Genomic DNA, 14,194 nt, shown 5'->3' with positions numbered 1-14,194 from the left:
TTCCCTCTTTTGCTTAATGTAATTTTCGAGTCGCTCGTCATGTTTAATTTTCATATTATATATAACTATAGTTTTTAAATTGCAATATAAAACTTATGCGGTTGTGGTAAAATAACAACTTTTTTTTAACATTTATTTTTATACTTTATTTTTAGAAAAGTATACAGATAAAACATTATACAAGAAATTTTTTTTTATAATTGTGATGTAATTTGTATGGGCAATAGAGAGACGATAACAATAATAAAAATAATAATAATATTAATAATAACAATTACACAGCGAATGAAGTATAAATAATTTCAGATTTCTTCTAGATATTTCAATCCATCGCCATAACTTATTTCATCGTTCTCTGCCTAAAACATAATTAATTGGATTTTATCATATTTGTGTAACTTAAAGATTTTATATATATATATAAATTTATATGTCGTGTGTATAATATCTAATAAATCAATTTTTTTATATTATGTGCATGATGCTTATGCATGTACATATTTGTAAATGTATATATATGTGTGTGTGTATCTATATACATTTACAAGCATGTACAGATATTGTGCATAATGCATAAAAAAATTAAGCAATATACATACGATACATTGATTTATTGAAGTAATTTTCTATTTAATTATTTTTAATTATAATTTAAATATATATCAATTAACGGAGAAATATCCAGAGTTATATATGTATTTAAATAATCTTGATGTAAGAAAAAAGGAATCTATTCATATTGGCGCCAAAGATGACACGTGACTAAAAATGACGACTCAGGCTGCGTTCCGATATTCACTGCCAGTACTGAGAATCTATAGTTTATGTCACGCATACTATAGATTTTCAGTACTGGCAGTGAATATCGGAACGCAGCCACGGTATCTTTATTTTTTATTACGTGATGCTTTTGGCGGTGAAAATGAGCTTCGAGCGTCAGTATGAGAAAAAGTCTTATTAATCAGAGACGATTTGGATAATTTTGTACTCGAGTAAGTTTAATTTTAATCGGCATTTAAGTCGTTACAAAAAGTATATCTGTGCATTAATTGTAAACTAAAAAAAACTAACAATTGAATAAGAAAATTGTAAAATGGAAGCATTTAATAATTGCGGCCTCCAATTAAATTTAGAAAAATTGATATGAATGAAATTGAATGTTTGAGCACAAACCCAAGTACGCAAAGTAAATTCGACTTCATTTAGCGCATTTAGCGCGAATTACTTTTTTGCGGAAAAATTATTTCAAAGTACTACTGACTTAAAGTTTATAGAAACTTAAAGTATAAACAATCACAAAGAAATATACAGAGAGAGGAATGAGAGACCAGGACGGAGGGGGGGGGGGGAAGAGAAAAAGTAAATGTAAATTAATGCATTTAGATTGTTATATTATTAAAAGGCTTAATTTTATTTTACCCATTTATGCAGCAACCGTGGTAGTACTAGCAGTAGTAGGACGCATGCCCCCTCCGCGACAAGCTATGCTTTTACGCTGTCCTGTAATCCCAGAAATTGGATTTCCTACGCTCATCGTTGCCTAGGAGAAAGAGTAAGTAATATAAGAGTATATATATACACACACACACACATATTTTCTACTATAAGCATTTGCGTTAAATATTACGCGTTCGAATTTCATTCTAATTGTAGGATATATCAATACGTGGACATATATCAAGGAATTTACGCCATTCTTAATATTAAATATAAAAATATTTAATATATACAATTTAATATTTTACACGTACTCGCACACATGCATTTATACAATTTAATATATATTGAAAGATTGAAGGATATAGGATGAGCACACGTAAAATATATCCTTGAAAGTCATTCATTTCTCTACTCAATTTTTCCTCTTTTACAGAGACAATCTAAACAATAATTTATTATTACACATGAAGGGAATAAATTTAAAAGTTTCAAATACTTTTGATATAATTCATAAATTCCTTTCTTTGCGTATGCATGTAAAAAATTTAATTTTAGAAAAAGATTTTCAGAATTTTTGAAAAAATATGAAATGTGAGTTTTGTATTTTTACTTTTAAATTGTATATATTGAATTCTTACCACGATGCACAACACAAGAAAGCAGAATAGTTTGCTCAAGAAGCACTTCATTTTTCGTCAGGATACTCGCTCGAACTAATGTCGTACATAATATAACAGTCGTTTTTATATCACTACAATATGATTGTGTGTGTTGTATATCTTTCATCGAAAATTTTTTGTTTGCGCGATAACACTTCCGGCATTTAAAAATAACAAGTTTTTAACGCTCTGTTCGCATTACTGCTTGCTCGTAATTATACAAAACAGACTTCATACGAAAAAATTGCATGCCAAAGGAAAAAAATATAATAAATATAACAGTCATTAATGTGTGCAGCATATCTATTTATCTTTATTGTTCTTATCTTGATTTAGGCGATAATGGGCAATATACAATAATAATTGCAACAACATAATAATCACATGTTATAGTATTCAAAAATGATTCGTGTCAATAATCGTTGATTCTCATTTATTAACAATTATGTGGAGAAGCATTTATATAATACTTAATTTTGTATGAAAGTAGATGAAAGTTATAAAAAAATAGTTGGTAAGAAAATGATGTATTTATATTTGCTGCTTGTGTGTATGTGCATGTGTGTGTGATCTGCTGCAAATTTCTGCCCCAGAGTCTAAAGAGACAGGAATTTGCATAAAAACTCAATTTTTTTCTTCATTTTATAATTATTATTTTATTGTATTATATATTAGTATAACTTTATGTCAGTTTTATTTTTCTTGTATAATCTGTCACTTTTTTTAAATTCATTTATAAATTCAACAATCGTTTCAAAGATATTATCGCAACAATACCTTAAGATTCTAATGACTGTACAATCTTAAAATCAAGAGCAAGCACACATTATTTTGCTATGGATTAAAGATTAAACATTTTTATTCACGAGTGTTGTGCGAAAATATTTTTCTCCATTACTCGAATCAATTTAAGAAAATCATGATGAAAATGAACATATGTAGATATTTATGATTATCTATGACATTAATGCGCATTTCCGAGATGACATATTTCTTGTTATTAAAATATACGTCACATGTGTCAACGTGATACCAACACATATACAAAACGCTTTTAACATGTCTGATGATCATTTACGTCATTGACAACGGAAGTCGCTTCGTAAGCTAGTCGTTCAGCTTCCCTCTGCACGGCGATCGCTGCGTGTTGTTCCGCGATCTTATGGTACAATTCATTATGCTTGTCCTTCGCTCTTGCCACGCTGGCCGAGTCCTGCGAAACAATTAAGTCGAGCAACGGAAAAGAAAGATAAACAGAAATTATATAAAAAAAAAGAAGAAAAGGCAAAATTGCGCGAGCAATTTATTTAAACTATTCCAACTATTCTTCAAAGTATATTTAAATTCTTGGAAAATGCAAACGTATTTTTCAGACACAAAAAAATAATTAAATCTTCTTTATTTTTCTCATCTCATCAATTTCAAAAAACTGATACCAATTACAATACATGAAGAGCCTGCAATTGTTGTTACAAAAATGCATTAAAATAAAATACAATTTTCTGGTATAAATTATACAAGAGATAAATTAAAGAGATAAAAAAAAGATTATAGAAAATTGTTCCTTTTTCTCCTAAGAAGTTGTAATTTTAAAGTTTGCTTATGATTTAAAAATTGAAGCCTCAGTATTTTGATGGATTATATATATCGATGGATGTATAAAATAATTACCCGTGGCAAATTTGCTGGAACATTATGAGCGTTTGCTTCCGCGATTTTTTGATAAAGATGCATATGTTTCTCCTTGGCCAATCTTACAGCTTCTGAATCGGCAGGTTGAGCAAAAGTGTCGTCAAAATTGATCAAAGCAGGATGAAATCCGTTTTTATCAGCCTTATACTCGACTGTTCGTACTTTGTGCTTTGGATCAACGTATGAATATGTTCCTGAAAAATCCGCGTATATTCGTTAAGATATCATAACTGCAAATTATTATTACAACAATCTTCTTTTTAATTATTATATTAGAGACTTCTCCCAGCTATTATTCAACGTTGAATCAATCATTAATTCGCGTTAATTAGAATTAATTTCTTGTTATAATTTATTTTTTCAAAAAAAATACCACAAAGGAGAAGAAGAAAACGATGAAATAAATGTAAGATGTTTATGATTTATAAAATATCTGCTTTGTTTTAATACACAATTTCAATTTGCATAAGTGATTTAAAAACCGAAAAATGAGTGATGGATCGATGAAGAATCGTAATATAATATAACGTATATATATTATATATTATATATTATATACTATATATATAAGTATATGAAGATTATATACTTATATGTATTAATATATACATATATATTACAGCATGGGAGTATAGTCTCTATATCTATGAATGAGCTAATTAAATTATTGAGACATTAGGAATTACTAAGGAATAAAAATATAGAGATCTACAATCTATGTTGTCCTCGGCACATTTTAATCAACAAAGAGCATACATTACGACTATAAACTGCGATTACCGTGAATAATTCCGTCTTCATCTCTAACTTCTTGATGAACGCGATCAATGTGTCCTGGGTATCGTCCCGCTTTATATTGGAAGCTGTACGGCTTTAATGTTGTCGTTGTCTGGTATTCCGGTAAAATATGTAATACATCCGCCAAACAAATATTAACCAAGGCGATGACGGCTATCTACAATTTAATATATAATATAGTGATAATACTTTGATAATATTGCAGTTCTAATTGTGTAAATTTTTGTAGACATGCATCAAAGTTTAAAATTAAATTTAAAACAAAATTTGTTTATATAATATTAATATATTCTTTATGTATATATTAATTTTCATAAAAATAATTTTGGAAAAGTCTATTTCTAAAATTTTTTCACCAATTTTAGATCCCACATACATAATGGCTCTTTGCTCATCAAGCGACGGAGCAACAAAAATTTTAATAATTTATTAAATTATAACGTGAAACGAATAATATATTTCATATATTATTCGTTAGATTCCAAGAAATGTGGCAACGTAGCGAATACATATCATTAAAATTCCAGGTAGCAAATTGTGAACTCAATCGCCTTCTTAACATGATAATTGCTACATCATATCATATATCGGGTCAGATAATGTTTATATTTTCTTTCATTTTAAATAATTTCTTTTTCATTGAGAAATTTCAATTGTATTATTACCGCATTCAATCGTACAATGAAATATATGTATAAAAAAATTTTTTTATGCGCAAGAAAAATATCTACGCATTAAATTCAAGGCGCGGAAAATTTGTCAAAAATATTTATTTATATTATTAATAAATCGTACATTTGTGCATACTTACGATTATGTATTTCATTATGGAACAAAATCAGAGTTGTTTATCTATTATTTATGGCTCGATATGTTCACATGCGCGTATTGCCGTTTACTGCGAAGATAGTTTGATGGTGAAAGTATTATAAGAATCTCTGTCGAAAAGAAGGTCTCGTAAAGGTCTCCTCACACTACAATATGCAACTTTTATGTATTCAAACTCGACGCATAAAATGCGTGAAATGAAATAAAAGTTGTGAATAAATGTGAATATATACATATACATATTTCATATATATACAGGGTGGACCATTTTAATCTTTAATGGAGAATAACTCGAAAACCAAGCCCGGGAGAGAAAAATATTTCAGACAAAAGTTGTTTGGTTTCGAGGGGGCCATAAGATGGTATCATTGGTTTGACCTTGAAGAGTTATTTGAAGGTCACATGAAGGTCACCTTCAATTTCTTAAATGGAACCTACTATTTGTCATTGCATATTCTTGTAGCTTATCTCGAGAGCTTTCCAAAACACTATAATTAAGTACCTTTTCGTTAAGTACTTTTTGAGTTATGAGGCTTGAAATAATTTCTTAATTTTACATAAACCGTAAAATATCTTGTAAAATATTCATTTTTCGATTATCTTACCTTAATACTTTTACGTACAAAATAATGAGAGGAATCAACTGGTGTAAAGAAAACACATAGTTGTTTTGAAGAAAAAATATGTAATTTGCAATTAACAATTCCATATTTTTTCTTAAAAACAACTATGTGTTTTCTTTACACCAATTGATTCCTCTCATTATTTTGTACATAAAAGTATTAAGGTAAGATAATCGAAAAATGAATATTTTACAAGATATTTTACGGTTTATGTAAAATTAAGAAATTATTTCAAGCCTCATAACTCAAAAAGTACTTAACGAAAATGTACTTAATTATAGTGTTTTGGAAAGCTCTTGAGATAAGCTACAAGAATATGCAATGACAAATAGTAAGTTCCATTTAAGAAATTGAAGGTGACCTTCATGTGACCTTCAAATAACTCTTCAAGGTCAAACCAATGATACTATCTTATGGCCCCCTCGAAACCAAACAACTTTTGTCTGAAACATTTTTCTCTCCCGGGCTTGGTTTTCGAGTTATTCTCTATTAAAGGTTAAAATGGTTCACCCTGTATATGTATATAATAGACTGATTTCGTTACTAGTTTACTAATTATTACAAGTTTATTTTGTTAGTTTTTTTATTTTTATTCCTTTGTTACTTTTGTTATGAAACTGAATAATGGAAAAGAGAATGCAAATTTTCAGCATGTATAAATAGAAATTATTTTTTTTCTTCGGATCAAAATTTTGGCTATATCCGTTATGTTGATTAGATTTAAACAGTTATTACATGCATTCTGTATACTATTTATTCGTTTGTCGCGATATAAGAATCAGCGATGTCTCACGTTTTATTAAAATGCATCGTGTATAGATGTGTATCGTCGCATTTCAAACGAGATCAATTTATCGCAAATTATGCAGTTAGTAATATAAAAGTATAACGTACAACAATACATATAAATGTCTGTTATATTCGTATTGCAGCAAGACATATTGAAAGGACAAAAGAAAAATGCTTTTAATACATGTAACTAAGAAAAGCATGCTTAAAAATTCTTTCCGATGTAAAAAATTTTTTGTTGTAATTGTGACAAAGAAGGATCAATCTACCTAATCCTGTTTGAAAGTAGCAATCAATGAAAAAATTATCGACAGTATGTGGCAGGAAGGAAATTAAAAGTCTAGTGATTAGATCAACAAGATTATCATAGAGAAGTATGATGACATAAGCACATGAAGATATAAGCAAATGAGAAATCTAATTGAAGTAATATTAAAGTATTATTAATGTGATACAATATCAATTTTTTATAATTGATACAATTGTACTTTGTGTGCAATGTGTCTATGTATTATATATGCTTAATTAACTTTTCAACGACTAATAACACGTGTTGTCATTATCACACTGCATTTAATGTTATTGAAATTTGGTAAATATTTAGTTAAACATTTAAATGTATTATTAGATTATTGCTTCTATTTTCGAACATTGGACTATTGAAAATAACGCAAGATACCGTTGACGCTGTAATCTTTTACAGCGAGAGATTTAATGATTATTATTCGATTAATCAATCTCGAGCTTCTTAAAGCTTCCTTCAACGCCAAATAAGTCCGTCGCTGTCTTTGCCTTGCCAGGTCGCAGCGCTTCATTGACGCGATGATTGGCTTCGTCCTCTTGAAACCAAGCAGTGTGATCTTCTAATTTTTTTATCTGTTTCTCGTTTAGCTCCTGTATCGGGCCGGCTTGACCACCCGCTTCATTCGGAAGAACTTCGAGTGATATAAATTTCTCCAAAGTGTCACTTGTAGTATGCATATGGAACTAGAATTTACACAGAATTTATAGTTATAATCAGAGTATATTTATTATCTTTTTATATTTCCGCTTTATTTTATTTTTTAATAACTAGAAGGAATATATCGCGAAAATAAAATATTTTTTACTTATGCAAAGTAAAAATAGAATGCAATTTGTGCGGTGATGCATTTAAGAGTACATTGTATATTTAAAAAAAAAACGCGCATTTTCTGTCTAAAGGAATTTATGTATATCGAGTAAAAACTTGTAATTTTTATTTCCCGTTTCTTTTAAATACGCGGAGCGCTACAGATAAATGATCTAATTTTAATCTTACCATATCCATCAGTTGTTTTTTCATAAAGGGTCTCATCATATTCAGAATGACATCGATTACCGGAGAAGCGTTCATAAAATGGAAACCCTTCAGCCTGACGGGCAGGCCGTCTTGTAAATAGTAAAGAAATTTCTTGAGTCCCATAGGACTTAAACGGCCGACGTGGCCAAAAGAAACGTTTTTCATGTCGAATAATATCACGTGGCCGCTGCAGGTGCCCTCCGTATAGAGCCACTGATCTATCGCCATATTTAACAATTTCATCGTGTCGTTGTAAACAAAATGCGACGGATCGCTATCCAGCAATCTTCCGTAGATGATTTTGTAGCCGTCTTTAGTGGTTCCTTCCAAAATCTGATCCGTTCTATCGATAATTGGACTGTCTTAATTTTTTTATCATACCAAATTTTTCTCCATGCGACACATATTTATACATGTAATATATATACAGGGTGTCCCAGACCACCCGTACACCCCTTTTAAAATGAAAATAAATGGCTTTTGTCAAAAATCGCGAACAATTTTTAAGTAAATCGGGTACGCTCTATCAAATGGTGATATTTTCAACTTTTGATTCCGACCGGAAATACGCCATCCGGATCGGAAGTTGAATTTTTTTAGGGGAACATGGTACTTTTTATTACAGATTCGAATTGTACGTGAAAAAATAAGAAACTTTTGTATCAAACGTTTTTTCTGAAAGTGCCTCTGTTAATCTTAAAATTGACCTTGAAAGTAACTGTGATGAACTTTCAATAATTAATATTTCTATTATCATTACAAAAATCGTTACATGGAATAGGATTTCTTTATTTAATTTACTGCGCTCTACCTCCTCACAAGTGCGTGAGCTCATGCTCAGGGACACCCTGTATATATATATATATATATATACAGGGTGTCCCTGAGCATGAGCTCACGCACTTGTGAGGAGGTAGAGCGCAGTAAATTAAATAAAGAAATCCTATTCCATGTAACGATTTTTGTAATGATAATAGAAATATTAATTATTGAAAGTTCGTCACAGTTACTTTCAAGGTATATATATATATATATATATATATATATATATATAAAAGATATATATATAAAAAATATGGTATATATGTATGTATATATTTACTTACACGATAGTTGAAGCTTTTTTCAGCTCCTTATTGTTTATCAAATCTCGATTACAAAAGAACTCGGGTACATGACTTCTGACCGTGAAGAAGGTATCGATGGTGGTCTTTGTCGGCTCGAGTCGGTAATAATTGCTATGTAAAAATAATGCCAATTCGCTGTCCGATACCTTTGGCAGATGAGGCTGTTTCTCGCACCATTCTCTCAACATTTGTACATCTGCTTCTTTCAATTCAGGATTTCTCTTTAGTTCTTCTTCGAACGGCACTGAATCTATCGATGTCATGATTCACACTTTCGATTCTACGTAGAAAGCTGATACTGAAATTAACATCTTAATAAAATTTGAGAATATTGTCAAACGTACTTTTGCTTATACATGTCGGTTAATATTATATATATCTGGCGAAACGAATCATGCTGCTTTTTTACAAGATTTTGTATAACGGAAAAATTATATATACGACAATATATTGTATAGACTGTAAATGTGTTACTAAACTATTATATATAGATATAAACTATGCATACGTTGTAACTTAATAATTGATTTATTCAACACTAATTAAATTGAGTCTGTATCGCGCGATAAATTTTTTTCACCTTAAATACGTCTGTGTTACAACACAAGACAAAGATCTCCGCTCGAAAATTCGAAGAATACTGATCAAAATCTATATTGACATACAGACTTTTTAAGCCGCAACTGGCAATAGAATATGCGTGACAGTTGAGTCTCGATAACACGTAACATGTCATTCCCGCGATGAATAGAAGGGATACACATTAAATATTCACTCATTTGCATTAAACATCGTGAAGGAATGTCGAAGTAGTATGTTATAATAGTTTTGCCAATCAGGAAAAATAAGAGACAAGCAATCTAAAAACGTGTGTACGTAGACTTAAAATGATATACATACGCATTTCTCATATATTATGCATAATAAAAGACTCGAAGAAGAAAGGTAAAAAACATATATATTGTGATGCGTGTGTGCGATATTTATCGCAATAATTAACGCTATTATTGCGCAACAATGTCGATAATTCGTCATACGAATACTACTTGGAAAACATATACACGCGCAAAACTTTACATGCAATAATCATCTAGGATTTTTCATTACGCGCATGACTATGTATATTTTTAGAAGCGTGTTTCTCACAAAAGAAACGCACGTTTGGCAGCAAATCTTTTAGAATGACGTTAAGAAATATACAGGGTGAGGCATTTATAGTGACACAAGCAATTTTTTCGAAAACGAAGCGAGATATAAAAAAATGTTTCAAATAAAAGTTTTATGGCTTGAAGGGGGACATAAGATGGTGCCATTAGTTTGACATTGAAGAGTCAACTGAAGGTCACGTGAAGGTCACCTCCAACTTTTTAAATGGGGTACCCTACATACTTTTATATATTCTTATAGCTTGCCTCAAGAGCTTTCCAAAACACTATAATAAAGTATTTTTTTATTGAGTACTTTTCGAGTTATGAGGCTTAAAATAATATCTTAATTTTACATAAACCATAAAATATCTAGTAAAATATTCATTTTTTGATTATCTTACCTTAATACTTTTATGTACAAAATAATGAGAGGAATCAATTGGTGTAAAGAAAACACACAGTTGTTTTTAAGAAAAAATATGTAATTGTTAATTGCAAATTACATATTTTTTCTTCGAAACAATTATGTGTTTTCTTTACACCAATTGATTCCTCTCATTATTTTGTACATAAAAGTATTAAGGTAAGATAATCAAGAAATGAATATTTTACTAGATATTTTATGGTTTATGTAAAATTAAGATATTATTTCAAGCCTCATAACTCGAAAAGTACTCAATAAAAAAATACTTTATTATAGTGTTTTGGAAAGCTCTTGAGGCAAGCTATAAGAATATGCAAAAGTATATAGGGTATCCCATTTAAAAAGTTAGAGGTGACCTTCACGTGACCTTCAGGTGAATCTTTAAGGTAAAACTAATGGCACCATCTTATGTCTTCCTTCAAGCCATATAACTTTTGTCTAAAACATTTTTTTATATCTCGCTTCGTTTTCGAAGAAATTGCTTGTGTCATTATAAATGCCTCACCCTGTATATACGAGTACCATGTGGAAATAGTGTTTGTCATTGGCGTGCAAAAGATTGCATTATTATACGTTGAAATAAGTATTAAAACGAATGCAAAAAAATTGCATTGTATTGTCGATTCACATCACATATTTAGCGATTAGTCGGCACAACTTGTCGAAGACGATCGCATCTTTCGACCAACAACAAACAACATCAAACAACAGCGATAGAGGAAAGTATAGTTTATATATTGTTAGGAAATATAGCAGTTATCCAAGTTGAATTGCGTTGAGTGCTTTCAGAATGTATATTCAGAATATTACGATTTCAAAGTTCAATGAGAAAGGCGGGAGTGCAATAACAATTTTTTATTTATTACAATTTCTCATTTACAAGTGTTTATCTGTTCGTGCATAAATTGTATAATTATGGTTAAGTTGATTTATTTTAAAAGAAAAACGTAATGTAAAATTTTCTCCGGAAAAATATCTCTTTACTTCAATAATAATGGAGAGCACAATTCATATCCGTGCAAAATTATTTTTTGTCTCATTGTCAGTCGATTTCTATTTTTTTAAAACTACCATCTACGCCAAACAAATCGCTGGAAGCCTCGCTCTTGTTGATCCGCAATGACTCATCCACTCGATTGATTTTTTCGTCTTCCAAAAACCATTCGCCGAAATTTTCAATCTTTTTTATTTGCGCGTTCATTAATTCTTGAATGGGACCAGCTTTCCCGCCAAGCTCGTTAGGCAGTACTTGTATTGAAAAGTACTTGCTTGCACTCTCCATCGATGAGTGGAAATATATCTGAAGAAAATATATATTATTGTTTATCTCGTATTTTTTTCAATTGGTTAAATTAGTTTACAATGTATGTAGCACGTACTATATTGTAATGTTTTAATTCGAGAATTATTTTTTCTTATTCGTTGATGTATATATCTTTTAAATCTTTTAGTTGTAATCACAGAGCTTTTTCACTATCGGAAAAAAAATCCGTGACTACTGGTTAAGCAAAAAAAATTAATTAAAAATATGTCGAAGAAAATCTTACCAAGTCTATCATTTCCGTTTTAATGAAAGGCTTAAACATATTGTATATTAGTTCGACAACTGGCGATATGTTTATGACATGAACCGCTTTTAGACGCACCGGTAAAGCATCCTGTATGTAATGTAGGAATTTCTTGATTAACATTAGATTCAGACATTTCACGTGTCCAAGCGATACGCCAGTGGCATCGGCAATATAGATCAATCCAGGACTCGAACCATGAGTCCAAATAAACTCGTCCATTAACATGAAGCCGGCCTTTGCTCCACTACTAAAGTTGTAATCCGATGGTTCAAAATTGAGAAATCGTCCCATCATAATGCTATAATTTTCCCTCGTTTTTCCCTCTAACTGAAGATACGCCCTTTTGTTTTAACACATAAATAGATGTTACTATAATTGCGTTTGGATTCAATTACTAAACTGTATTATCGTAACATTGTATTAAATTTTACTACATGTAAAGGATAATATATATATTGTTAGAGTTAACGGAATTATAGATATTTTTAGATAACGGAAAGCACAGAACCGATAGGACAGACGAGTTATTTTTACTTTTCAAAGATATTTTATTCAATTTTCAAACTCGTCAAAATTATATAATCTGTTTCAATTCTTAATTTAAAATACAAATTATTGTATCTTAAATTTTCAGACCTAAGAGGACTTTTATTTTTATATCATTAATTAGAAAAAAGATTGTAACTTTATATTATTTAAATTACTTATAAAAAGGAAGTTTTTATTTATATGTATAATAATTTTTATATAGATCATCTATTTTTTTTAATTAACAATATCGAAAAATAAGATTTATACTTACACAACTTGAAAGGCCTTTTGCAATTCTTTCACTTTAAGTAGATCTCTGTTGGAAAAAAATTCCGGCACATGTGTCCTAATAGTAAAATAATTCTCAATTGTGTTTTTCGTCGGTTCTATCTGAAAGTAATTGCTGTGCAGAAATATAACAAGCAGAATATCCTGAATTTTCGGCAAGTGAGGTTGCTTCTCGCACCATTCTCTTAGAATCTGTATATCCGACATCTTTAGCTCGGGATTTTTCTTCATTTCTTCTTCCAAGGTAATGTATCTTATCGAAGACATTAATCAGTATTTTTTACAGATTTTTTCTACTGGAATCTATTTAATAGATTCTGTAATAAGAGCTAAGAAAAAATCTATTAAAAAGATCGATTCTCGCTTTCGTTGATATACACTTATACTTTAGTATGCGATGGTTATACGTATGTAAATCTAAAGTTTTAATAATTTTATCTCCATAAAAATAAATTAACGAACCATTAAACTACTAGAGATTTTCATGTAATTCTTTCTTTTTTTTTTTAAGAAAACAAGGATGCATATAATTTATGTTGTATATATTTTAGAGTGTACTTCTTTGTTATTTTTCTTTCACTTTAGTGCAATAATTTAAATGTGATTATTACTGAGCTTCTTTCTTTTATTTTACACGTGTCTGTGTTTGCTGTAACATCACTGAGAGATGATTCGCTTAAAACTTCACAAATTGTAGCTTGTTCATTATCTATTCTATTTTAATGATAAGGATAGATGCATTTATCGTAACTTTGCGTTGAAGACAGTACGTGAAGAAATGATTCGATTCCTTATATAGCATAACATTAGAAAACCTGTTTCATCTCGTTTACCTTGATCTCTTTATTACGTATAGGATAGTATATATGCTGGTAAGCGTGCGATCGCATGTATTTTTCTCTCTTTAGTTTATCTTTTATTTGTTCGTTCGCACGACGGAATATAAAGCATCGCA

At 30.0% G+C, this 14,194-nt stretch overlaps 2 protein-coding genes across 2 annotated transcripts; both read right to left on the bottom strand.

Moving 5' to 3' along the window:
* Positions 1-119: 119 nt before the first annotated feature.
* LOC145959685 (uncharacterized) lies at positions 120-7,649 on the bottom strand. The gene is made up of 7 exons (XM_083078761.1): positions 7,509-7,649; positions 5,401-5,527; positions 4,572-4,746; positions 3,771-3,985; positions 3,178-3,312; positions 1,420-1,540; positions 120-359 (listed from the first exon to the last, which is right to left on the bottom strand). Exons 2-6 carry the CDS (start codon positions 5,413-5,415, stop codon positions 1,424-1,426), a joined length of 657 nt encoding a protein of 218 aa, XP_082934887.1. The 5' UTR covers positions 5,416-5,527; positions 7,509-7,649; the 3' UTR covers positions 120-359; positions 1,420-1,423.
* On the bottom strand, positions 7,251-14,000 carry LOC145974666 (uncharacterized). The gene is made up of 6 exons (XM_083105008.1): positions 13,223-14,000; positions 12,397-12,760; positions 11,895-12,149; positions 9,257-9,543; positions 8,130-8,493; positions 7,251-7,816 (listed from the first exon to the last, which is right to left on the bottom strand). The coding sequence occupies exons 1-6, from the start codon at positions 13,504-13,506 to the stop codon at positions 7,559-7,561; spliced, it is 1,812 nt and encodes a 603-aa protein (XP_082961134.1). The 5' UTR covers positions 13,507-14,000; the 3' UTR covers positions 7,251-7,558.
* Between the last annotated feature and the right edge of the window lie 194 nt (positions 14,001-14,194).

The sequence above is a fragment of the Camponotus vicinus genome, unplaced genomic scaffold (assembly GCF_025532165.1).
Source record: "Camponotus vicinus isolate PSW18456_S1 unplaced genomic scaffold, iyCamVici1.0 SCAF_1, whole genome shotgun sequence".
Lineage (NCBI taxonomy): Eukaryota > Metazoa > Arthropoda > Insecta > Hymenoptera > Formicidae > Camponotus > Camponotus vicinus.
This window is presented reverse-complemented; position numbering and strand designations above follow the sequence as displayed.

Coding starts and splice junctions, on each gene's coding strand:
- LOC145959685 (XM_083078761.1), bottom strand. Junction 3,986..4,571: donor TGAAGACGGAATTATTCACG/GTAATCGCAGTT, acceptor CGGATTTTTCAG/GAACATATTCATACGTTGAT. Junction 3,313..3,770: donor TTCCAGCAAATTTGCCACGG/GTAATTATTTTA, acceptor ATTGTTTCGCAG/GACTCGGCCAGCGTGGCAAG.
- LOC145974666 (XM_083105008.1), bottom strand. CDS start 13,506: ATGTCTTCGATAAGATACATTACCTTGGAAGAAGAAATGAAGAAAAAT. Junction 9,544..11,894: donor TTAAAAAAATAGAAATCGAC/TGACAATGAGAC, acceptor TCGAAAGTGTGA/ATCATGACATCGATAGATTC. Junction 8,494..9,256: donor AAAAAAGCTTCAACTATCGT/GTAAGTAAATAT, acceptor AATTATCGATAG/AACGGATCAGATTTTGGAAG.